Source organism: Mustela lutreola, chromosome 15, assembly GCF_030435805.1.
Source record: "Mustela lutreola isolate mMusLut2 chromosome 15, mMusLut2.pri, whole genome shotgun sequence".
Taxonomy (NCBI): Eukaryota; Metazoa; Chordata; class Mammalia; order Carnivora; family Mustelidae; genus Mustela; species Mustela lutreola.
The window spans coordinates 16,735,843-16,762,546 of NC_081304.1; the positions used below are offsets into that span (position 1 = coordinate 16,735,843).

Genomic DNA, 26,704 nt, shown 5'->3' on the forward strand with positions numbered 1-26,704 from the left:
GAGCTAAGCCCGTTGGCTGGGGGCCTCTCAGGTACCTCTCTCGGCTGGCCTGGAACTCTCAACTCCTCTGAGTCTGAAGAGGCGGCGGTGGCAAAAGGTTGGCAAGGATGCGTTAATTGTTTAAGAGAGAGAACGCACTCTTGAAATAAGAAAAGGACATTTAAACAGCATCACAAGCCCAGCCGGAAAAGAAAGAGGAGCACGCGCCCTGGGCTCATCCTTGTTGCTTTCCATTGCTCAGAATGAGAGCTCTGTAGGCTACAGAAGCGGCTCCCTCTCTCCAGGGACCCTGAGCTTCCTGAGGATTCTGCCCTCTAGCTAGGCCCTGGCTTGGGGGCGGTGAGGATACCCTTTTCTCTCCCTCTCTCTGCTTCCCCTTTTTGCCTGCCTTACGATTTGGAAAATGCCCAAATTCACCACCACCAGGGCTCGAGTCTTTGCTAACAGACCGGCCACAAGGTTCCTATAAACAGATTATCCAGGTTGTGGATCACGGAGGGGACTTTTGCATCTATAAGGCGAGGCTGGCTGCTGTGGCGGGAAAGGGTTCTGCGTGGCAAAGCTGCTGCTGTTGTTACTATTGTCAACGAGACCAGTTTTCAGCCCATCCCACGACTAGCACTTGGCGGAGGGCACACTTCACTCTTTGGCCCGTGCGGGCGGCATTCCCGTGAGCCCTGAGCGCATATTAAGGACAAGAGTCACACTCTCTGGTACTCCTAACCCACATCCTCTGCTGTTTTTTGTTTTTTGTTTGTTTGAATTCCCAACCTCTGTACCTCGCATCTAGTCTCCACAGAAGAACCCATACAACTCCAGCGCAGGACCCCAAAGATTCAGGGTACTGAAGGAGCTCAGGGAAGAGAGGCAAGGGAATGTGCATGACACAAGCAAAACTGGTGTCAGGAAGACAGGCTCATTTCTGCTTTCCACGGGGTCTACGGGCACCTTACTGGGGCCGTCCGTCGGTCCCCAGAAAAAACAGAGGGAAGGACAGATAATCGGAGCACATGTCTCAAGGCCACGATGCCTCGTCAACCAACCAGCTCGACAGGCCAGAGGCTGCACGCACAGTAGATGCTTGTCTACACCTCCGTGGTGGGCCAGGTCTCCCTGCCTTCTGGAAAGAGCTTTTCTCCCAGAGCTTTCTAGAAATTGCTCGTGGTCAGGATGTGACTGTACTGATATACAGGAAGACTGTGAACGACCCTCATGACAAAAGAGACAAAGGCCCCAAATGTAAACGGTAAACACACCTTGAAAAGTCATCAGTATTTGATGGTACAGTGTGTATGTGTGTTTGACTGAACCTAACTTCATGCATAGACTTCCGGAGGCCGGAGCCAGGCTGGGAGAAGAGTCCGTGCGGCTCCTCGGCGCTCTGAGGTGCTCCTAAGTAGTAAACACCACAGTCATCTGGGGGTGGGGGGCAGGGGGGGCGCGGTCCGAGGTAAACAGTATGTGACCCACCAAAGGGAAGGCCTCTGGACTCTGGATAAACAGTCCCCTCACCTCGCCCTCAGGAGGCCCGGGTCCTCGTGACACAGACAAAAGGTGTCCCCCGCTGTGAGCAGGACAGGGGTAAGGCCTTCCTACTCCTGACACTCAGCTCCCTGGGTGCCACCCTGAAGCAGCCTTGTCTATCTTAGGTTCTTCAAGAACACGGGCTGCCTTCTGCCACAGAAACTTCAAGATCGAGTAACAGGGCTATCGTTATGTGGCTCTTCCTAAATCTAAAAACAGATGACAGGTCTTTGGGAAATAAGATGTGTTTGTGGATCATGTATCCAGGCTTCACACGGGTTCACCGGAGGGCAGAGGCCTTGTCAGTATGGACCAGCAGTTCGCATCAAGGCAAGAGGTGCTGGTCTTGGGAGCAGAGGTAGAAACCTCCATGTTTCCGGGGTTTGGTGCCCACCTCCCACAGCCAGTGTCTATCTGGTGTTCATCTTTGTATCTGCGTGATTCTAAGCCACTGATGGAAAAATGGAAGAAGTCAGTGAGCACAAAAATAAAGACATTGGCCTGATCTTTTCATTGCATGGAATATGTCATAAGGGCAGAAACACATAGCCTGTAGTAAAAATGTGTAGGAAGCAGCACCTAGGTGGCTCAGTTGTTAAGCATCTGCCTTCAGCTCAGGTCATGAGCCTGGGGTCCTGGGATCAAGTCCCGCATCAGGTTGCCTGCTTGGCACAAAGCCTGCTTCTCCCTCTCCCTCTGCCTGCCGCTCCCCCTGCTTATGCTCTCTCTCTCTGTCAAATAAATAAATAAAATCTTAAAAAAAAAAATTTGTAGGGTAAAAACTCAAATCACTTCTTTCTGTGGAAATAAATGATCATCTCCAGAGGTTAGAAAAGCCGTTCATTTTACCTAAGTTGAAAACCATGACCTTAAAGAAAGAGGAGGCAGGGTCTGTTTGTAATGCACAGGCTAGGGCTCCCCCTTACATTCATTATCCCTTCTAATATTTTTTGAAGCTCTTTGTAAGCCTAAAAATGAAAACACGCCTCTCTGTGCCACGTGAGTTGAGCACGTCAGCCTGCTGTGGGGCACAGACTCCTCTCATGTGGAGTTAAACTTCAAAACACCCTCATCGAGACCTTTCTTTGGGACCAGGGTCCTCCTAAAGCCAGCGGGCCCCAGCAGCAGCACTAAATGTTGGACAAATCCCACATCACTTTCTGGAGAGAACAGGGTCTTCCTAGCTCTTTGGCATTCTAGAAACTTCCTCGTGATACAGTACACTGTCGAGTTCATTGACGCGGCGAGTGATAGAAAACAAACCTAAAGGTCTTCCTTTCTATCAGACGTCTCCATTTCCGGAGATTAAGGAATCTTTAGGATTTATAAAATTAAGTTCTTAAAACACGTGTGCTAAATGCTCACAGAAAGTTGGCTTCCTTGAACACGGCAGTTTGGGCCTCTGAGAAGAGAGCCTCACAATAAGGTCTGAGGTTGCCCAGGAGAAAGTTGAAAAGATTTTGCTGGGTGAGGATACGGCCGAGGCCCTGCTCCCCGGACAGGCCAGAGGGCAGCCTGCAGAGGAAATCTCCTGTCCTGCATTTCTGTGTTTCTGTTGGGACATTATTGACTTCCCACTAAACAGCTTAGGAATCACCCAGAAATTGTGTTAAGGGGGTAAAAAAGGGACTAGAGCTCTTTCTCTATCTAATTAGCCCAACCTCGATGAGTGCCTACGCCTAGAAGTCTGGCCTCATGAAGTCGGGCCCGGCGGACTGTCTTTACAGGGTGGAGCCCCTGGGAGTGCTTCTGTCTCCCCTCTCCAACCCCCACGCCCGGTCGGCGATTCTAGCCCACTGACCTTGAGTTACGTGTCCAGCAGCTTGGTCCTCCAGGTTGGGCGTGTCTCCAATGCCTGCTTCCTCAGCTGTTTTATGGTCAGCAAATGAAGAAGATAGAAGCAAAGATAGTTACTGTTTGCTGGAAACAAAGCTCTTTGCATTTTCTGGGATTTTTCCAAGAACATTCAGGAAAGGCACATCTTATGAGGTACCAAGGGGGCGGCCCCTCTGGCTCTTCACAAACATTATTGCTGGGGATGTGGATGTGGATGAAAGCACTTAGTGAACCCCACCGCACCCACACCCCTTCTACATGACCATGATCCTGCAGGAAACACCTTCTCCGCAGGGCGCAGGGGCCCGAGTGCCCCACTCCCACAGGAGGGGTGAGGTCAGAGAGCCAGTTTGCGCTCAGCCTTTGACCCCGGAACCAGGTCTCAGCCGCAGGTGCACTCCCAGCCCCAGGCAGGGCTCCAGAGGCGCTGAGGGTACAAGGAAGCACTAATTATCTAGGGCCATAGAGTCAGACTGGGGTTCACAACCAGGCACCACCATTTCCTTAACCTCTCTGAGCCCATGTGCTCATCTAGACCCCTAGGTGATGACACCGGCTTGTCTCGTACACCGGAAGTGATGGTTAATACGAGAACTTGAGTGAATAGGTTTGGCTGAGTGCCCGGCATATGGGAGGCGCCCCAGAGCTGTTTGGTTTCTTGTCTACAAATGACGGGGCAAACACCTCTAACCACATGCTAGGAGTAGGGGCCCCTGCTTAGAGGGAGGTCAGCGGTGCCAGAGAGCAGCTTTGAGGATGTCCTGGGCTCCTGCTCAGGGAGACAACATCTCCGACAGCCCCCAAATCAGTACGCTTTACAGCAATGCCAATTTCTGTACCATGAAGAACTAGGACTTTGCTCTGGACAATGGATACCAGTGTCCTGAAGAAAGGGTCTATAAAGCAACTTGGCCACATGTTGACGCGCGCTTGCCTCATGGCCCCAGAAGAACACCCGTGCCCCATCGGACACGGACAGAAAAAGCCACCACCCCGAAGAGATGTCTACGAGTGGCCGGCTGGGCGGCGACCAGTCGTTCCTCCCAGCCCTGTGATGTTTAAGATTTCACACCTACGACAGAAATGCCAAGTGACCAGCCTGGGCCCACCCTAGAAAGCATGGATGAGGGAAAAGGACAATTCTCAGGGTCCCTGGACAGCTGCTCAGTGACCTTACAAATACCTAGCCCACAGGCCGTCCCAGAACAGCTGCCGGGCGGATAGAGGGGGCTGGCAGTGGGCTCCCCATCTGCCAGGCCATGAACACGACCACCCTCTGGGCCCCCACCAGCCAGCACTGTGCCACCCACGATGTCAGATGGTGACAGCTCCATGTCAACAACCAGCCAACCGTCCAGGAGAGGCCGCTCCAAGCACAGATGTGGTCTGAGTTTCTGACGAGGCCATGATAGAAAGTCTTGGACTGACAGCAAGTCCAGCTGAGTGGCATGGAGTCCTAGAGACTGAGACTATGAGGGGACACGTGGGCATGGACCCCTGGGGCACTGGGAAGTCGCTGCACTCACAGGCCAGTGCAGGGTTGACTATCTTGGCCTGGGCGCATGTCAGAAATTAAAAGCTGCTGGTAACTCTGAGGTTCCCCCCTCCCAGTTCCCAGCAAGGGGGTCCCCAGAGAAACCAAAGGGGGCAGGTTGGATGCGGGATGATGGCTGGGCCATTACTCTCTCTCTGAAGCCCCCAGAAGCAGGGGCTCCCATCCCAACAAGGCAGGGATTCCTGCAGTGGGGTGGCCACACCACACCCCCAAAAGGACCTCCAAGGAGAAATTTCATCAGTGCGCCAAGATACAGCAAGCAACTGTGACACGCCCAAGCAAGGACTAAACTAGGGTACAGGGCATCCAACACAAGAGCTGGAAACAAGCTCCCCAACTCTGAAATCTCTCTACCTCATTGAGGATGCAGAAGGTGGAAAGCGGGGATTGGGAGTGTGGAGGACAGCTATGGGGCTTGAAATTATTGAAATAATTTCAAGGCACCACTCAGATACTTGGTGTGTGTCCCCTGGGGTTAGAGACATGGCGGACTGCTGTCAGAATCCCGCCTGGGAAAACCAGGAGAGATGGGCTGGCCCTGATTTGGGGGTAGAGTGAAGGGGCGTGGCTTCAGCCCATGAGGTTAGTCAACACACTCCAGGTTTGCTTGGGCAAAGAATGTGTGTCTCCCACAGACCTGATACAGGCCGGGGCAGCAGTTGCTGGAGGTGCCTTGGACTGTCGCTGGTAGCCCACCAATGGAAGCCAGCCTTGGCACAGTAAGGCTGGGTGGATCTTCAGATTCCAAGGGGCCGAGGAGAGAGAAGTGTCTGCTGGAAGTCAGTGCAGGGGGAGGGGCCTGCGGAGGGATAACAGGGATACAGGGGCTGGAAGTGCTCCAAACGGGTGCCCACGAGAGAAAGAGCCAACTTTAAACACAGCAGAGCCTGTGAAGCTGATTCCCAGTAGTGCCAATCTGGGAAGAATTTTCCTGCTTCCCGCCTCCCCCGCCTCCCCAGGCCCAGAAGGGAGGGCTACAATCCCGAATGAGCTTGGGCTACTGCATCGGACCGGGCATGCCGCGCAGCACTTGCAGACTGCATTTTGCCACTGAGGAGACGAGAGTACTTTCGGTTACCGAGGCGAGATGACGAAGTCAAGAGCAGGCTACAGTTTTCACACTGGGAGGAGAAGGGCTCCCCCACTGAGTCAGCCACCTTGGCTGCTGGGATGAGGCCCCGCCTCTCTCCATTTCAAAAGACCAACTCCCAAAGCAGAAACTACTTTGATGAGCTTGGGGGGGGGGGGCGGTGCTGCGGGACCTCTGCATGGTGGGGGGTGGTGCGCTCCACAAAAGGAGCCCCAAGAAAAGGCTGCAGTTTCCCAAGTGGCTGCCATGAGCACTGTCGTCAGGAAGGAAAGGGGACTCCCGCCTGGGGACGTTTGCCCACTCTCTCCACCGCTGGTGAAATCCTGTCCAGCACTCTCCAGCCTTCCCTGCTGAGGAACCCCCAACTCGCCAGCTAACCGCTGAGTCTTTACGGAAACCCAAAGAGGAGGATGAGAAGGGGATGCCAGCAAGCACTCTGGGCTTAGCGCGCCACTTCCTAAGGGCACGGGCAGCTCGGAGGACCCCTGGTGGCCCTGGGGTCATCTCACTAGCTCTGGTCGGCGCCCTGACTGAGCTACTCCCATCATCTGCGTAGACAGGAGAGTCTGGTCACGCCTGTTCTGTGCAAACACGTTTGAAGCGACAGTCCTAGAAATGGGTGCTAGATCCCATTGCTGAACTCCTTAGGGTCTGTCCCATTAAGAACCTGCCCCGCGCTGGGGGACGGGGGGGGGGGGGGAGGGCCTGGCGGTAAACTGCCCACTAGGAGATGACTTTGTCACTGGGCAGAGTCCCAGCAGGAGGCGGGGCTGAGCTTGGGGGTTGAAGAAGGCAGAATCTGCCCCCTCGGCCTGCCTCAGAGGACCTGGCCGAGAGCTTTGCGCTGATGTGTGGGCTGAGACGGGAGTAGAGAAGCTGGAAGGGCCTCCAGAAGGGCCTCGGTCTGTCGAGAGGCCGGCAGGCAGCCACGGAAGCAACAGGGTATCAAGGCACCAAGCTCGGAATGACCCAAGAACCCCAGACCCCGGCATCCACCCACGTGGCTGCCTCGCTCGGGGAGAGCATCACCGCTGTTCGCGCCCCTCCTCCATGCAGGGCAGCCGGGCGCCCGGCCACGGGGGTCACCCTCACCTGTGGCTCCTTCTGGGATCTCCGTGTGGGGCTGAGCGGCCGCCTGCTGGCTGGGGGCTCCCTCATCCACTAAGGGCGCTGTCACGTCTGCAAACCGAGAGTCTCCTTAAGGGGGGCTGGGAGGAGCCAGGCCCAGCCCTCACCTTACTTCTAGTGTGGGAGCGGGCAGGGACGGGGAGGCGGAGGGGGACTCAGCGGCATGCAAAAAAGCAACACCACAAAGCAGGGCCCAGAGCCTGATGTCTTCGAAGGAAGCACATTCGTACCCTGCTTGGTGGCCCCGGCTCGTGAGATGCCCAGGCCGTCTGTAGGGCACAGCCCCCATGTCAACACTGCAGTGAGAGAGACTGCTGGGGGTGCCCAGGAGCTTTGAAAGAAGGCATGCTGAATAGCAGACCATCGCTGTGAGGCTTGGAGCAAGACCTTTGCCCTCTGGGTCTCAGTTTCCTCATCGGTGAAATGGGAGTGTCATTGCCAGGTGAGCAGCAAATTTGCTCCCAGCTCCAAGCCCCCTGTCCCCTGAGCCCATGACTGATGGTTGGAAGCACAGACTCCCCTGGCAGGTGGGGGCAATGGACAGGCGGGTCCTGTCCAGAGTTCGGTGCTTGACAGCAGTCCTTGACAACAAATGGTTCACCTTCAGAGCAGAGGCCAGAGGTAAAAACCCACCCCCAGGAACGGCTGTCAGCCTCTTCTCAGAGTGAACACTACCAAATCCGCAGTCCTCCCCGAGCACCGCCCTAGCACACCCGAAGGCTGTTTCAGGCAGACAGAAGGAGTTGTCAGCTTTGAAAGCTTTCCAAGAGTCTGAGTCAGTTAGTCAAATGGAACCCGTTTTAATTATGGTCGTCTCGGGAGAAGACAGAGCAGCCTGGCAAAACCCACCGCCCGCAGGGTCCCCTTCCCCGTGGGGTGGGAATGGAAGCTCTTGGGGCCCACACATGTACAGCATCCAGAGTGCAGCGAGACTTGGCTGGAAGATTCTTCCAGAATAATGTTGACGGGAGCACTGAAAACCATGATTTGGGAGGCTGCCATGAAGTCTGGTGTTAAGCTTTGAGGGCCTTCACAGGGCGGTAGCAACTTGCAAAACTGTCCTAACAAGATCAGCGGGAAGTGTCTTGCATCACTGGCCCTAAGAAGAAGAGCAACGAGCACTAGGCATGGGTATTTTCCTCACTAGGCTGAACACCACGGGGGAAGGGCCTCACCCACTTTCTCCCCCACAGACGCACCCTTATGCCAAGCAGTCGGCAGGCACTTGGCAGTCGCTTTCTGAATTCATTCAAAAGTGGACACTTGGACACTTGGGAGATGCTGGGCCAGGCTTTCATCCTGTGACAGCCTCCAAAGCCATGGGTAGGGCCAGGAGAAGTGCTGAGAGGCCTGGGGGATGTATGGAGAGATGGAAGGGCAGATGCCATCCACTGGTTACTCAAAAGCCATCCTCAATGCCCCTCTCCCTTGATTTCTGCAACTAGTGAGTCAGAAAACAAAATGCTCCGTGTTCCAGCCTCCTGCTTATAGCCAGGGGCATCCATGAACTCTGGCCAATGAGACATAAGTGGGGGTCAGCCAGCTGGGACTTGTCACAGAACTCTTGCTTTCCTAATAAAAAAGGAAAAACGTTTAGTTTCAGGGCCCTTTTGGCCACTTTGCTTGGCTACTTTCTTCTTGCTGTGAAAGCAGAGGTGATGCTTGGAGGTGCAGCAGCCATCTGGTCACCATGAAGCAACAATCCAACTGTTCAGGATGGCAGCAGATAAAGACAGAAGAGCACTGATCACCCTGGGGACCTGCTGCCCTCCAGACATCTTATTACGTGAGACACAGAAGCCTCTTCAGATCCGTGCTGCAGCTAGTTGGGTTTTCCATGATCTGAAATCAAATGCAGTCTTGATGGACATAGATGGGAAGCAAGAGCAGGTGGTCAATATCAGGACCAAGGAGCTCTTCAGGAAATACATGAGGAGCTTTATAATAACCTGGACACCAAAAGTCTAGAGAGGATAGGGTAGGAGATGTGCCGGAACGAACAACCTGGCCAAGGTCTAGAGGCCCAGACCAAGCCCAGAGCCAAAGAAATGAAGGAAACTAAACCATACCAGGCCCAACGTGTGAGCTTGGAGAGGTGCACTGAGCTGGCCCCTTCTTCAGCCCAACGGCTGCTCTGGGACCTGGTGGCTCCTGGAAGAAGATAAAGCGGGTGGGGGCTTCTGGAGGAGCGCGGGAGGATATCGACATGGAACAGGGGCTTTGGGGAGCCGTGCTCAGGCCCCACTTTGCCGCAGATCCTAGCCTCTGCAAATGCAGCCACCTCAAAGCACCCACACGACGAAGGTGCCCAAACCTCGCCCTGGTCAGCAAGGGATCAAAGCAGGGCTTGGCTCCTGTCACATTCCGGGGCCCGAGCCCATCCTGCAAAGCATGGAACAAGCATGACTCTCAGCCAGAGGGACAGGCGGCAGAAGACGCAGCCGGGAAGGCGGCACGCGGGGCTGAAAGCATGGCTAAGCGCAGGCTGGAGGCAGGGGGCGGCTGTCTGAATGCAGCAGGGAGAGGAGGGCCCACCTTCGGCCGTTGGTGTGCTCTTAGCATCCGAGGTTTCAGAGCCCGGTTCCTCAGATCCATCCTCAGCGGGGGTCTGCAGGGGAGACTCTGGAACATACACAACGAGCCGCTCAGGACGGCGGCCTCTCCCCACCCCTCCTTTCGGCTTCAGGAGGAAATGGGGAGCGGGGTCTTTCAGACCTGAAAATCCCCTAGCGTGGAACCCCGATATCCGGGAGGCGGCCACATGATACAGTCACCGATCCCACCCCGGCCCCAACACAACTGTGTTCCCATACCAGGGTCATCAGGCAAAGAGGCTCGTTCCTGGGCGAGAAGAGAAACTGCCTTTTAATCAGCTGGCAGTTTCAAAGGAGGCAAGGGCTCTTCTATTAACAAAAGGGCAGCCGATACTACCAAGCCAAGCCGCAAATAAACCACTGCTGCGTCTTTCCTGACGGAGAGGGAGGGGTCTGGGAGATCACTACCACTCGCCGATGACAAGTAGATGCCTGGAAAAACATTCAGATCCAACTCCTTCCTCTGAAAAGGAATGAGCTCAGGGCAGACATTACGCCTTCTAACTGGACTTCTGGCCGTGAGTCTGGACTTGACTCAGCTTCTTCCATAGAAAGATCTCCAAGGACAGACCGACAGGACCGGAGTCACACCTGAAATGTCAGCCATGGTTACGTACGTGACAACTGTCCTTGCAGAATCCGGAGCCAAGGAGGCTCTGGTGGGCTCCAGGAAAGCCACTCCACCTGTGGTGGGGGCAGCCTTGGAGACCGTTTCAGGCCAGGGTCTGGGGGCATTGGTTGGGGCACGAAGAAGTAACCCCAAATGAGAAAAGGCAAGTCATGTTCAACCCCAGTGTGAGACCAGACACCCTTTGCTAAAATGCCGACACTGGGTACCCAGCCCTGGGGGCGACCATCCCGCCAAAAGAAGGGCTCATCCTAAACAAATTTCCAGCACAGACAGAGAAGCCTGGCCCCAGGGCTGGCAAAAGCCCGCCAACTACCTTAAGAAGGCTTTGGACAAATGGTGAGGGAGCATCTGCTTACTGTCTGCCAGGTCTGGTCATTACTAACCGGCCTTGACTGTGCGAGCTCAGGCCCAAGCATGCTGGTCCCCGGGACAGCCCTTCCCCAGCTGGGTCCCAAGCCTGCCAGCCTCACCATTTGCCTGAGTCTTGTCAAATTTCTTGGAGAGAGGGAAAAAAGGAGGAAGAAGCCTCCTTCGAATGTCTTATCTGGAAGGTCTAAGAAGTTAACCCAGGAACACCTTTTAATTCCTTAGAGTGCCTGATTCTATCAGTTAAACCCCGTCCCCTCCCCCGTCCGGCAGCTCTTGGCCTTATGGAGTCCTTGTCCAGCTGGGAGCCTCCACGTAAATACTCTTGGTTCTAGTATTTGATACGTGGTTTCTTGTTATTATTCAAAATAGTCTGTCACTTATCTAAGACGTTGCTAGTCAAGTGACATCTTCTGCCAAGTCATGCTTACTCCCCGTATAAAAATAACTCATTCTAAATTCTTAGAAGCAAGAATAAATTTGATAAGAACTATGGAAATCTAAGTATCACTTGATTTCTTGGGAAGTATACTCTTTCAGTAAGCAAACCATCTACAAATGTTTTCCTTTCACATCAGCGACAAAAAGGTTAGCAACTTAAATTTTGCATATATATATATATACATATATATATATATTTATGAAATGTTTTAGCATAGATCTTCTGATCATGTTTTATATTAAAGAATTGAGTGGTTTTAGAAAGCATACTTTAGATAACTCTGAGACACAAAAGAACTTGGTAAACTTGTTCTAACTTTACAAATTGAATTTCATTTCCCTTCCAAAAAAGCAGGAATGGTAAAAATCACTTTTTCTCCCAGATTTTTTTTAAATGAAATTTCTATTTGAGAACAGTTGTAGATTTACAGAAAAATAGCAAACTCCAGAGACTATACCCCACATTCAGCTTCCCCAATTATTAACATCCCACATTATTATGGTACATTCTTTGCAACATTGTATCTATTTAAAATTTAATATTTAAACCAGCCTACTCTAAATAGAGGGTCACTGGGGCAATTCATGGGACAGAATTCAGTACCTGGTGATTCTAAGTTGGATTCTACCCATGAGGGATTCCCAGGGGACCTGGCTGAGTGACTGAGCAGCCTGTGACTTGGGGAGGGAGCTCTGCCTGTCATCTGTCAACCAGGGGAAGTAACACCTGCCCTCAGCACTTATGATGAGCATTGCCCAAGACATTGGTGATGAAAGCCTTTGCAATCCTAGAGTTCTACAAAAATGCCCAAATTACCATTTCAAGGACATTCCCTTATAAGCAGGGGGTTCACAGACTTTGTCACCCAAATCGTGACTCTTTGAGTGTGGAGTCAGGGATGGTCATCCTGACACAGCACAGACTTGCGTGGGGATGTGTGGGCTCAGGTCCTCAGATGGAAGGAGCTCTTAGGGCCCCAGGCAGGAGGTCAGGGGGTCAGAGAACAAGGCAAACTCTGGCTTCCCCCGAAAGCTGCCTCAGCCAGGGAGGGCTGTGGGGTGAAAGCGAGGTTGCCTTTGGGATGAAGGTCCTGGGGGTCACCACCCCTCTCATTCTACACGCCTGGGGTCAGGGTAGGGACAGAAAAGGGGAAGTGGCTATGGGGGGGGGGGGCATGGGTGAGACCGCAGGAGAAGAAAACACAAGGTGGGAAGAGAAAGAGAGGAGGAGACAGTGGGGTCAAAGGGAGGAAGGGAGCCAGCAGGACTGAAAGGAGAAAGCAGATTTTCCTCATTGCCCCCAGTGGGAGCCGCACCTTAGCAGCTCCGGCCAGAGCTGGGGTATGGACTGCGAGAGGTCAAATCACACATTTTTTTTTTTTTGCCACCATTTGGAGCCTGACATCTGGAGGGCAGTTGTGGCCCCCTGGGACACTTGGCCGGCATGGATATTTCCCCCCACCCCTCCCCCCAGCACCTGGGCTCAGGAGGCCCCAAGAAGGCCAGGGGGGCAGCCTCTGAGCTCCCCAGGACAGTGTACCCTCTCTTCCTTCACCTCCTCCTGCCGGGAGCCCACCTGTCCGATCCCTGGGTTCCTCTGACTCTTAACATCCTCTGCTTAAACAGAGAGACGGATGTCGTCTTTGGAACCAGGCCTACAGGAAGTCCTACAAGTAGGAATTATGGCTCCTCAGGCTTCCCAACCCAGGGGACATCCTGGTGACCCCATGTCCTGCAAGGAACCTTCCTGGACAGAGGTACCCCGAGGGGACCCCTTCCACCTCAGAGCTCCGTCACTTAGGCCGCTACCCCATACACAGGCTGCAAAGTGTTTTTATCCTTCTCAGCATGAACAGAGAACAAACAGCAGGCTGTTTGCTATTTTGTCTCCTTAGAAATGGGTCTGGAGGACAGGGACGGAATCCTTACATGGGGGCCACTTGGAGCTGTTGGCGGGGACGCAGAGCACAGCATCTGAAGTCGGAGAGAGGGCACAGTGTTCTCCGACGGGCCTCCCCAGGCTCCGTGGTCGGTGCCATGAAACACATGTGTTTGGCAGACAATGTGGCCCAAAGACTGTACTGGAGAGTATTTGGAGGTTTGAGGATGTAGTCTGTCAGGGTAGGAACGGCGGGGATCCCAGAGCGGACTGGCTCTTGCTGAAATAGGGCCCAGACAGGCTCGTAAAGAGGACACGCAAATAATGTCCCAAGCCGAGGGCTCTGCTTGCTAATATGTGTGGCCGGTTTAAAGGTGAATCGATGTGGCTAAAGGCTGCAGCCTCAGACTGACAAGCCCCGGAATCTGTGTCACGCTGTGGTCCGCCCACGTGTCAAACTCTCCTTTGGAAAGGTGCATTCTCCAAGAGCCTCACGTTTTGAGTTCTCTTGGCCCTTTAAGAGGCTTCACTCTCCGCTGACAAGCCAGCAGAAGTACTTAAAATTCCTTTTAAAATCTCCATGGGCACGCCTCCAGCCAGCCTTTCCCAGAGCTCGTGCTGGGCCCCTGGATGTGCACGGCTGTGTACTCACCTTTCAGGCCGTGGTCCACGTCCCCGTCTTGGTCTTGCAGGAGGGTGTAGCCCCCCTGGGAGGAGAGATCAGAATCTTCCATCACAGTGAACTCCTGGCGGGGCTCAGCCATCCTGGGTCAAGGCCCACCTGGGAAAGGGAGATGGCTGGTGAGCAAGGTATGCTGAGCTGAGGTCCTTAAGTGGGGGGTGGGGTGGGGAGAGAAGCGCATCCTCCCGGGATGGAGGGTGGGTCGGGTCGTAGCAGACAGCTCTCTGCCTCCCCAGCCCCTTCCCATGGGATGCCTAGCCTCATCTGATGTGCCCTTGGCCTTGATGGGCATTCTGAATTCACCTGTATCACATCCACTCCTAATCAAAGTCACCTGGTGGGCAGGTCCCATGGGCCTGACTTGTTAAGCCTAGCACTCTCTCCACTTCATTAAAATATAAATGCTGCTGACTTGTAGCTTGAATTTTTAAATTTTTTAATGCAAAGGGTAAGACCAAACAGGAGAGGGAAGACATCCCCAGGTAAGGAAAACGAAGCACGAAGAGGCAAACGTGATCTTTCCATCACTGGACAATGAGGAAGCAAAACTGTCTTTTTTTTTTTTTTTTTTTTAAACGAATTTATTTATTTGACAGAATGAGAGACAGCGAGAGAGGGAGCACAAGCAGGGAGAGTGGGGGAGGGAGAAGCAGGCTTCCTGCTGAGCAGGGAACCTGATGTGGGACTTGATCCTGGGACTCTGGGATCATGACTGGAGCCCAAGGCAGACACTTAACAACTGAGCCACCCAGGTGCCCTGGACACCTTCCTTATAAATTATTTATATTACTTATTTTCTACTTTATTTTTATTCTTATCTCTGAAACACTCCTGTCCTGGTTGCTTCTACTTCCTCTCTTTACCTTTCTGTAGTCTTTGGTCTTGGTTTTTGTTTCTTACCCTTTAAAAATCTCAGCTCTGTCTTGATTTATTTTACATGCATTCATGTGATTCATTACATTTAGCTACAGAAGTACACATAACAAATACACCCACGGAAATGTAAGTATATGTAAATAAATCTTTCTAGTAAACACATATATGTGTTGACTTATTTTACATGTATTTATTTACATCTTTATAGTTTTTGTTATTTTTACTTTTAATTTTTGCCCCAGATTCACATCAGCTTTTCATTTAATTATTATTTTACTTGAGATAATTTTAGACTTACAGAAAAATCGTAAAAGTAGCCCAGAGGATCATTTTATTTCTAACCTTTTGAAATCCCTTTCAAATATATTTGCCTATGTTATCCTTCTATTTTTTTCTGACTGTTTACATTGTGCTTGTTTTCTTTTAATCTTTCCTTCTTATAATTGTAACTTTTATAATTTTTCTGCAAGGGTGCCCGGCTGGCTCAGTCGGGGGTGTGTGTGACCCTTGATTTCGAGGTTGTGAGTTTGAACCCCATGTTGGGTGTAAATACTTAAAAATAAAATCTTAAAAAAAAAAAAGTGAACTCAATGGGACCTCTGCTGGGTGGGTGGCCTGACCCCACTTAGGTATTTACCGCCTATAGAGAAGGGGACTCTTCTCATTCTGGGTGAGGACCCTGTCACTCAGAGAGCTCTTAGAAAAGGCATCCAAGACTGAGGTTCTCCAAATCTTTGACATCTCCCCAGCCATACGCAGGACTTTATTTCGGGCAGATCAGAGTCCCCATTCACCCTTCCAGGCTTAGGATTTGGTGGCGATATTCTCTACCCTTAGATAGGCCAATGGTCTGTTGCCCTTAGAAAGCCCCCAAATGTCAGAACCCCTCTTCTAAAAGGGAAGAGTTCCATTATCTGAGAAAACCCTTGATCCCTACCCAGCATCTTCCTTGCTGATGGAGTCTCTTAGGGCGTCCCTAGTCACCACCCAAAGGCTCGTCCCCGAGACTGGTCCATGAGTCACTATCATCTGGCTGAGTCACCAGATGCCTCACCCTGGAGGGAGGGGGATCACCCCAGAAGCTGAAGTCCTCCCAAACCGGCTGGAGACACTACACCTGGCCCAGGTGAACCAGGCTAGCTAACTCAGGCCACCCCGCCCAGCCGCAGGTCAAGATTCGATGAATCTTGAGGTGCCTGGCTGGTCCAGTTGTTAAGCATCTGCCTCCGGCTCAGGTCATGATCCCAGGGTCCTGGGATCGAGCCCTGCAACGGGCCTCCTGCTCTGCGGGAAGCCTGCTTCTCCCTCTTCCACATCCCTCTGCTTGTTTTCTTTCTCTCGTTGTGCCTCTCTCTGTCAAATAAATAAATAAAATGTTTTAAAAAAAAAAAAGATTCAGTGGAACTCAGTGAATGCTCAGAAGTGTGATGACCTCGGGCGGGGGGGGGGGGGGGCGTTGGTCTTCAGACTGGATCGATCCCTTCCAATGAATGACCAAGTTTCCCCACCTGGAACCTGGTGAACGGAGGCGTAGAAGTAAAAATCTCATGGACTGGTTTCCTCTTTTATAAAATGCCTGTTTATAGCCTTTGCCCCTCTGTTCAGATCTCAGTCCTCATCGTAATGCCTTAAGTGAGCTCTTCATGCATGAGAAACATCAACCCTTTGTCATACGTGTGGCAGAAAGTTTCTCCAGTCAGTTACCTTTATTTTGGTTCCTGATGGCTTCCGACCTGCAAGGTTTTCTGTTTTTCTTTCTTAATTTATTTGTAGGGGGAGGGAGATTTATTTAGATTGATGACATGCGGTGAGAATCAAAACATTTCCTCCCAAATAAGAATAGTGAAACCAAAGGCCCAGCCCTATTCATAGAATCTGTCCTCTCACTTAAGCAAACAAACTAGCTGTTCTGCCCCATTTATCTGTCCGTTCTGGTGCCAGAGCCGCCCCCCACTCCCACCCCCGAGTGAAGTTTTGGATCTCAAGTTTTATTCTCTAGGTGGCCGTGGACACTCTCATTTTCTTTTTCAAAACAGTTTGACCTTCTTGCATGTTTTCTTTTACAGACGGCCTTTAGAATATTTTTTCTCAAATTCTCAAAATTCCATTGGGATTTTGGCTGGAACTGTGTTATGTGCCAAGACGATAAAAATTGCTCCCTTCGGAATATTTGGTGTTCCTATTGCAAGACCATAGCGTTACTTCCCATTCATTCTGGTTTCTAAACTAAACCTCTCTGTCCCACACTTTCCTGCTGGGGACGTCACTCTTGATGTCTTGCCATTGTCTATGCTGCTTTTGTGAGTGGGACCCTTGCCTTCACGATGCTGATGATTTACGAAGAGCTCTGGGTCTCTGCAGCAGAGTTGATCGGGCTGCAGCGCCAATACTGGCACTGGCCCAGAAGCGACAGGTTCCTCTCAAGGTCTCCGGGGAGTAAACACGGGAAGCATTTTCTAGGTCTCTCTCTATCAGACAGCTGGGATCCCTTAGCAGAAAATCTCTCTCTCAATGAGCTTGTGAAAAGAAGCTGGTAGAATTCAGGAGGTTTTGCAGAAGAATGCAGGCATGGGAGGGGAGATTCTCCTCTTTTCTCTACTCTTGAGGCCAGCTTGCCCCCAACCCAGTGGTTGCTCATATTTTAAAATCACAGGTTTTCAGTTCTTCCAAAGGAGCCTGGGAGGTGTGAGACGCCAGGAACCCACACACCCTATATGGCTTGCCACATTCGGCTCATGGTTCAGTCGCAAAGTCCCAAAGCCCATTCACCACTTACGCCCTGAATATATAAGCTCGCCAGTTAAAGTTCCCTTCCTCTGACAAACGACACAGCCACACATCCCAACCCTAAGACTTTCAGCCAAAGACAGCAGGCTAGAAAACACAAAATAAGCACAGCCCCGAGGTGGGTACGCAGCCAGACTAGACTCGGCCACCACCCCACCGATCCCTGTAATCTAAAAGGGACGCACAGACAGGAAAATAAACACACAGGGAGTTGTTTTCTTAAGGCTGCCCTCTGCTTTCTTATTCTTCTAAATCAACCAATTTCTCCTCTTTCTGTCTCTCTCATTTCCTACCTCCTGGTCTCCCAGGCAGTGACTTAAGGGCGGTGGAGGGTAGGACGAAAGCAAGAAATTCTAGGAGAGGCACAAAAGTTGAGTTAAATCTGTAAGCTAAAAAAGGCCATTTTGGGGGTGCCTGGGTGGCTCAGTGGGTTGACGCCTCTGCCTTCAGCTCAGGTCATGGTCCCAGGGTCCTGGGATCAAGCCCCGCATCGGGCTCTCTGCTCGGCAGGGAGCCTGCTTCCCTTCCTCTCTCTGCCTGCCTCTCTGCCTACTTGTGATCTCTGTCAAATAAATAAAATTTTTTAAAAAGGGCCATTTTTAGACACCTTTGGGAAAAATACCTAACTAGAGAGAGACAAGAGCCAGAGGGTCCTGGGGTCTGTCCCTGTCGTCCTGTAGCTTAGCCAGCTTTGGCCCACGAGGGAAGGCGCCTTGTCCTACAGGGTCATACTCCCAACCTCATGCCACCTTGCTGATGGACAGAGTCGGAGCAGGGCAGGGAAGGGGTCAACTGTCCACAGGGTGAGAGGGACAGACAGACAAAGATACGCAGGTGAAGACAGGATAAGGGAAGCCCAGGGGGTGAAACCACAGGGAAGGATCAAATCATGACTGCAGCTACCCAGTCTTTATTATTATTGTTGTTGTTGTTGTTGTTGAGGGAAAAGTCACACAACGGAATTTTAACCATTTTAAGGTGAACAATTCACTTTATGCAACTGCCACCTCTAACCAGCTCCAAAACATTTTCATGCCTCCAAAAAGAAACCCTGTGCCTATGAAACAGTTTCTTCTCATCCCCTCCACCCCTAACTCCCTGCCCACCGCCCACTCGTCTACTTTCTGTCTCCTTGGGTTATGCATTTCAGAAAACTGAAATCATGGTATATGCGGCCTTTTTGTCCCAGGTTTCTGTCATTTAGCATAATGTTTTCAGGACTCAGGGCTTCATTTCTTAATAAGATTCCACCCTATGGACACACCTGCATTTTATTTCTCCATTTATCCTTTGATGGATACTCATGGCCTTTTAATAAATGACGAGTTCGGAAACAAGGTAAAGTGGAATTTTTTATTGTGACTTATGGGATAACGTGAAACCGGGGTGGAGGGAGAAGGAAGGTGGGAAGGAGGAGACCAGCAGGCTTCCTCAGACAACCTTCAACTTCTTCCTCGTTTGGAAAAGTCTGGGCCTCCCTGGGGCGTAAGAACGTAGGTGTAGGTGAGACCTCGGCTCCCTTCTGCTCCCAAAGAATGGGGCCTCCCCAGGCTGCCAGAAGGAGCCAACTGTCTATTTGGCCGAGATCCCCTCTTCTGCGCAGCATATCTGAAGAGGCACCTCTGTTTTCTGATCACCCCGAGCTGCCCTGGGAGGTGTCCAGAAGTGAACGAGGGAACCCCAGGCACCTAGTCCTGCTGAGAAGTGACTTCCGGAATGTCACCAGGGGACCCTGCTCACTCCTTGGCGCATATCTGCCATTTTCCTGGACACTTCCCCATGACAGAACATCTACGACCAGTTCAAACCCGTGAGGTTGGCAGGACACAAATCTCTGACAGGCCAAGGACCCCGGAGGCTAAATGACTTGCCCAAGGCCACTGAGCCGAATCTGACTGCTGTCCTCTGGGACACGGATTCCTGGCAGTTCAGATGCCTTCATGTGCTCTCCACCCAGGCCTTTCCTCCTGCACGGTTCTCAGGGGGGTCTGTAGGTATCTTCTGACCTAGGGCAGTCCTTACCTGGTGTAGATGAAGACCAAATGGCCTTCGGGCTCCTGCTGCCTCTTTCCTGTTCTAGTGGGAGAGGGAGAAGCAGGCTCTCTGCTGAGCAAGGAGCCCGATGTGGGGCTCAATCCCAGAACCCTGTGATCATGACCTTAGCCGGAAGCAGATGCTTAACGACCGAGCCACCCAGGCGCCCCTGAACTTGGATCTTTTGATGCTCAAGCCCATCTCCAGCTATTACATCCTCCCCGTGCCTTTCCAACACTGTTTAAAAAGAACAGTCCTTTTCCCCCCGTCCAGGACTGGGCGACAGGACGGACTGTCCGGGCCGCAGGGAGAGCCGAGGGCAAGCCGGAACCCTGGGCGCACCGCGCTCGGAGCCCCACCGACCGAGCTGCGAGAATCTGACCCGCACGTCCCTCCGCGAACCCACCTCGGGGGCGGGGCTGTCCCGGGCCGAGGGGCAGCCTCGCTAGGGGGCAGCAGACGCGCGGCCGGCGGCGGCGGGCGGAGCAGCGACCGCAGGCCCCGGGGCACCCGCCGTGACTCAGCGCAAAGCGGGGTGGCCCGGTCGGGTGGCTGGGTCCAAGGAGAGAAGGAGCGCCCCCAGACCCCCTCCGCTGAGCAATCCCGCACTGCAAATAGAGAGCAGTGCCGATGCCCACCTTTGCCAATCTGCCGAAAACACAGACTTGCCCCCTTTCAAGGGTGAATTTCATGGTACAGAACATATCTCAATAAAGCTATTACTGAAGAAACAAACACCCTAAATGGACCTCTCTCAGAAAGCAGAAGATCCAGTAGAGATACATCCAGAATCCAAAATAACCTCACAATGAACTTTGTTCCCGAAGTTATTTTTGGCTCCTGCATCCCATTTTTCCTTTGCTCTGGTCCCTTTTCGGCACCATCGGGAACGTGCCAGCGCACTCCGGTGGAAAACAGGATTCCTCCTTAACGACAGGAGCCACCTTTCGAGTGTCTCCAGGTACCGACTCCTTTAATCCATACATCTGCCTCCATTATGACGCCTCCTTCTACAGAGGGGGAAACTGAGGCACGGGAAGGCTGAGTAGGTTGCCTCGGGTCTGGCAGTAGGCATGTCAGGGAGTCGGCATTCAAAGCCCAGCCAGCCTGGCACCAGAATCTGACCCTGTTACGTGACTGTTCATCGTGACAGAATCAAGCGGTGATGTTAGGAACACCGGCTTGCTCCACTGAACTAAAAGCCTTTTACCTCGAAAATGTCCTTGTCTTATTTGCACTCTATTCTGTAACCCCGACGGTCCGCCTGTTTTACTTTAAGATACAGAGATTAATGGAAGGGCACGCATGCTCCTCTCCTGGGCTGAGGCGGAGTCGGGCCCAGGTCATTAGGAAATCCCTCTGCTCAGGAAGCTGGGAGCCAGCTGTACCAGAGGAAGAGAAAAACCCTCAAGGGTTTAAATCAACAGCCCCTTGAGGTTGACTCCCGGCAACCTCATACCTCAGACACCCTTCGCTAACAGCTGGTCCCATCTGTGACTGTCTCGGGTGCGGCCTCTCCGCTGGTGCTGTCCCTCTTCTCCCCTGCCCCCCACGGGTGGCAGGCGGCACTGAGCGAGGCACAGGGACATCCCCAGGAAGACTCGTGGCATGGCAAACCTCCAAAGGGCTCTAACATGCGAGCTCGTGGTCACATCACATGTGTACCACAGAATGTTCTAGAACCAAATCTGGACAATAATTAAAAAAAAAAAAAAACCAGATTTTAAGCATATTTTAAGAGGAGAGAAGATAAAGGAGCCCACAGAGAGGGAAGACTTATGTTGGTGAGAAGAAAATGGAATAATCCTGGGCCTCCATCCAGAGAGAACAATCAACAGTTGTATGAAAGCATGAATGAAGGCCGCTTTTTGGAGGGAGGTGGCGCTGCTGTGCACAGACAGTGTGTCATGGCTGATGTCAGCAGGCTGATGTCCACCAGTGTAAGAAAATTCAGATTGTGTCTGAGAGGACAATTCTAGTTTTAAGCCTCAGATCTCTATTTTAATTTTTTTTTTAAAATAAAGGCTTCTCTCCTTGTTTGTAGTCGCTGGCATAGTGAAATAGTGCTGTGACACCTGGTAGGGTGACAGATGAGGCTTGGGTGGCCTTTCTGTTCAGAACTGTGGTCGCTTTCCCTCCAACCCCCTTTCGGAGAGATTTTTCCATCAGTCACCTTTCAATGAGGACAGCGCTGCTGTGTGACATCTTGACAGGTGGCAGAGACAGGCTGCTGAGCCTCTGTCCTGTTCAGGAACCGCCCATGTTCCTGGACACCACTTTAATTCTACCTGCGATGAATCCCCTGAACTCAGAGCACCAAATGGATAAAGAGGAGTCTCTTCTGATATCAAAACCAAGAAAACCAGAACAAAAAATTGCCTTCCTTGGGCAAACCACTCTTAATTCTTAGGGAGAGAGAGTAAAAAAAAAATGCGTTGTTTTATAGAAGTGATTCCTAGGGGCATCTGAGTGGCTCAGGCAGTTGAGCATCTGATTCTTTGATTTCAGCTCAGGTCATGATCTCAGGGTCCTGGGATTGAGCCCTGAGATGGGCTCTGTACTTATCGAGGAGTCTGCTTGAAGATTCTCTTCCTCTCCCTATGCCCCTCCCTGCCCAACACATGCATGCACTCTCTTTCTCCAAAATAAATAAATCTTTTGAAAAAAAGTGACTCAGAAGGCGCCTGGGTGGCTCAGTGGGTTAAAGCCTCTGCCTTCGGCTCAGTTCATGATATCAGGGTCCTGGGATCGATCCCTGCATCGGGCTCTCTACTCTGCGGGTGGCCTGCTTCCCTTCCTCTCTCTCTGCCTGCCTCTCTGGGTGATCTCTCTCTGTTAAATAAATAAATAAATATCTTTAAAAAAAGAGAGAGAGAAAAAGGAAAAAGTGACTCAGTCAATATTAAAAAGTCAAATACAAAAATGTGAAAGAACAAAGCAAAATAATCACTTTTAACATGTTGGGGAACTTCCCTGCAGATACTTCTCCTGGGCACACATTAAAATTTCCCCTAAATAAGACCATATTCTGTAGCCTGTTTTATTCACTGAATAATATGCTGTATTAATAAGCTTTATCTTATTTCTGGTTGGTCTTTACTGGATATAATTTGTAGCATTGCTGCTTTGTCTCTGTCCTCCAGCCCTAACAGGCAGCAAATGGTCCATAAACCAACATCAGATTACACTTAAGAGGTGATGGGGGGGGAGTTTTCGGGCCACCCCTCCAACTCCTTTAGCCTTCTGGAGTCTTCTCTTTATAAGAAAAGATATTTCTAGAGCCAGGCACCATTACACATTTTATCTCATTTAATCCTCATAACCACCTATGTGAAGTAGGAAATATTATCTATCTACATTTTTAAAAAGATTTATTTATTTGAGAGTGAGGAAGAGAGAGTGAGGAACATGGGGAGGGGCAGAGGGAGAATCTGAAGTGTGGAGCCCAACATAGGGCTTGATCCCAGGACCCTGAAATCATAACCAGAGCCGAAGTCAAGAGTTGGACACTTGGGGTGCCTGGCTGGCTCAGTCATTAAGCATATGACTTCGGGAAGCCTGCTTCTCCCTCTCCCTGCTTGTGTTCCCTCTCTAGCTCTGTCCTCTCTCAAATAAATAAAATCTTCAAAAAAAAAAAAAAAAAAAAAAAGAGCAGGCTGCTTAACCGACTGAGCCACCCAGACACCCCTCTTACCTCCATTTCGGCAGTGAGCTCAGTTGCCCAGGCCGGAGCGGGGGCTGCGTGTGGCTGTGAGTCTGAAATCCTAGCCCTCGCTGGGTGGGTTTGACACTAGGTGGAGACCTCCATCAAGGAATCATGACGCTCTACTCCGGAGCCCTAATCCAGGAGGAGCCACCCGCAAGTACCTGTTTGTGAGGTTCACGGGTCATATCAGCTCCATTTTGCAGTTGGGGAAACTGAGACACAAAGGGGCTGAGGGACCTCCAGGGGACCTAGAAATAGCGGCAGAACTGGGGACAGAGTCTGACATGTGGTGATTTGCTGGAAAGCTCAGTTTAGGAATGGGAAGTCGGCCCGGGAGTCAGCGCAGGAACTGACTGTGGGCGGGGCAGAGTGGGGTCTCGGATAGAAAGGCACCGCCATCTGATGGGTGGGCCTCCTCCCTCAAGCTCTTGCCTCAGCAACGCCTAGGAGCTGGGAAGCCTCTCAGAAGCACCCTGGGGCCACTTGCCAAAGAGCATGATGGGTTCTGGGAAGCACCTGCTCAACCATTGGCCATTTCTGGGACTGATGGAAGGTACCCAGGCTACCCCTTTTTCAAGGCACTTTGAGAACAGTGCCAGGCCTCACCCTCACAGCAGGGTCTGGGGAGGCACCCTCCATCCTAGGCCCAAAGTGGGGGGCCTAGGAACCTGGAGGATCCCTAGCTGCTCTTCCCTCCCCACTCCGTTCCCGGGGTGCTCCTGTGAAGCGGGGTCTCCAGATCTGGAGATGCCCTCTTCATGTCTACCCTCACAGGTGCACCTGGAGGTTGCTCAACTCCAACTCCTTTTTAAAAAAAATTTTTTTTATTTACACATTTGAGACAGCGAGCGCATACGCACATGAGTCGGGAGGCGGGGCAGGGGGAGAAGGAGACGCGCCGAGGGGCAGGGAGCCTGACATGGGTCTCGATCCCAGCACCCCGGGATCATGACCCGAGCTGAAGGCAGACATCTAACCAACGGAGCCACCCAGGCGTGCCCACCCCAACTTCTTTGTGACACGCGTCAAGCCCAGCGTTGTCAGTCGGATGAATGGCTGACCTCTTGGCCCCTGAGGGTCAGCATCAGCTCCACGCCTTCCCGAGGGATCCTTGTTCTCGGCTCAGTTCCCTCCACGGATCTGGGTGGAAAAGACACCTGGTGTGGAATCAAAAGCCCTGGGTTCAAGGCTTAGTGGGGACTAGTGGGGACCACTAGCTGCTCTGTCCTGGGCCAGTCACTTGCCCTCTCTGTACCGTGGATTCTTTATTTGTAACAGGGGCATGAGGACACGTGTCTCACAGGGTGGCTGTGAGGGTCACTGAAAACATGCACGGGAGGGACAGCACTTTAGGGAACTGCCATGTTCTAGACTGTTGTAAGGGACTAGGGGATGGGGATGACAGGGGAGGTATGAGCAAGGAGAAGGTGACTGAAGATGGGGAAGAGGCGGCTTTCCCCGAAGGGGTAAGATAAGGGGCCAATCTGAGGGCCTTGGCCTGTGTCTCTGCAGACCAAGGGTGGGGGGGATGGTATAAAGCGGTGCGAGGCAGCATTGAATTAACCCTGGGGAGAAGAGGAGAAATGAGGGGCTCCTCCTGGGAAAGTCTCAGAAGGTGGAGAGAAGGTAAGTGCCAAAAGCAGAGCTATGAAGTCTGAGCTTCCCCTTCCTCCCAGTGCAGGCACGGACAGGATGTGGCAGGTGACTGGGGAGGGACGAACCGTGGCCCCCAGGTCTCCAGTTTGCTGGGAGCAGGCCCAGGAGCTATGAGGGGGGCTGGAGTTGGCGAAGCCGCAAGAATGATGAGAAATGGGCTCCTTTTGCCAGGACATTTCATTAGGGAACAACGGGGAAGACACAGAGGGAAGAGGAGAATGAAGAAGGAAAGGGGTCACTTTTAAGAGGTTTCCGTTGCTATTTTTTGAGTCTGAGGACATCTTGGAAGGACGCGGGGGAGAGGAGGGTGGCGGAAGGCTGTGGCTGATTAGCAGCTCTTCCTTGGTAATGAGAGGCCTGAACTTAGCATTGTCTCAGAAGGACGGAGAATAAACAGGGTCCTTCTAGCACACGGGAGAAATGCCACAGCAGCCCAGGCACATTGTCCCCGAATTCCTCCTTTGACAAAGGCAAATTTGATCCCACACGGCATCAGGGCCGAAGTCCGAGGGCGTCAAGCACACACTCAGGGCTGGGTGACCTTGGGCAAGTCATGCAACCTCTCGGAGCCTCCAGGGCTTTGTCCGTAAAATACTGAGCTTAAATGAGTTCATAGACCTCGGGGGCTCAGAACCATCCCTGGCTCCCGAAAATGCTCTGTAAGTGCCCCCTGTGGTTATTACTGTGACAACCGTATCACCTATTCATTTAGCCAAATCTCCCTGCATCCTGTTTGTATCTGCAGACCAAACAGCTTCTCGGGTCACAGAGACCCACCCCGCTTTGGATCTACTGACACGTGGTGCCCTCTTGGCCCTCCCAGGGCAGCCTCCAGCCAGGCCGGGCAGATGGTGTACCCAGTGAGATCATTCCCCTGGTCCCGTGACGCCTGGAGACGGGGCCAAAATCGTGTCCTGGGGCACCCTGCATGAAGCGGACTCCTTTGTAAGAGGAATGGGGGACAAAGGAACGCACTGGCGTGGCGAGAGGCCCACCCTGCATCACCAAGTGAAAAAAGCAGCTTTAGAAATGTGCTTGTACAGAATTTTTCTAAACAAAAATTAACACCGATATGCATGGGTACAGACAAAAAGTCCTGAAGGCTGAACAGAGGTCTTCTCTGGGAAGGGACATGGAATTAGGGAGACTTTCTCTTGTTGGTGTCTCCATCTTTGTCCTATATTGTTTTATAAATATATATTATGTTTATAGTCTGATAAAATGCAATAAATATAGTTTTGGCATCGCCAAACACCCTTGTAAGAGTCAAGAGTCAATGTCCTTTTCCTCTGATCCATGTGGCATAAATCACCCTCAGCCACTGGCAAGGCCGGAGAGGCAGGTCACCAAGACACTTCACATGGATTCCAGGCATCAGGACCCCTCTGTAATCAACCACGGAAACAGAGGCCACTTAGGGTGACAATGTGCAGGTAGGGTTCTTACCTTAGGCTGTGGCAGTGCCACCAGAAGTACCAGGCAGGGGTACGGGCCTGTGGAGCCAGTGGGGGCCCCTGGATGGGAAGGTTAACATTCTGGGAGGAAGGTAATGAGACTGGGGCTTGGCTTTGCTCACAGCTGGCATGTAGCCTTTCAAGTACACATTTTTTTTTTAATTTAATTTTTTTTTTTAGTGAATGCACTTACTTATGTACACATTTAACAAGAGAGCCATGAATACCCAGGCGTGGGTGGGTCTTGGATGTCACAAACCCTTGCCTATCACAAGTGTGATTCTCTATACCTTTTCTTTTTTTTAAAGACTTATTATTTATTTGACAGACAGAGATCACAAGTAGGCAGAGAAGCAGGCAGCAGGGGTGGGGAAGCAGGATCCCTGCGGAGCAGAGAGCCCCATGCAGGGCTCCATCCCAGGACCCTGAGATCATGACCTGAGCTGAAGGCAGAGGCTTTAATCC

General features: G+C 51.9%; 1 protein-coding gene across 20 annotated transcripts in view; it reads right to left on the reverse strand.

The window, feature by feature from the left end:
* Window positions 1–26,704, reverse strand: part of MAPT (microtubule associated protein tau) — a 94,204-nt gene that overhangs the window by 28,211 nt on the left and 39,289 nt on the right. For 10 of the 20 annotated variants that reach the window (XM_059148044.1, XM_059148037.1, XM_059148047.1 and 7 more), the window contains exons 2-5: window positions 13,697–13,825; window positions 9,669–9,755; window positions 7,098–7,184; window positions 3,326–3,391 (exon numbers count right to left, since the gene is read on the reverse strand). In XM_059148044.1, the coding sequence (XP_059004027.1) occupies window positions 3,326–3,391; window positions 7,098–7,184; window positions 9,669–9,755; window positions 13,697–13,808 (352 nt within the window). In that variant the 5' untranslated portion in view covers window positions 13,809–13,825. The remainder of the gene's footprint in view (window positions 1–3,325; window positions 3,392–7,097; window positions 7,185–9,668; window positions 9,756–13,696; window positions 13,826–26,704) is intronic. The other 10 variants (XM_059148043.1, XM_059148058.1, XM_059148049.1 and 7 more) reach the window with 2 other exon arrangements.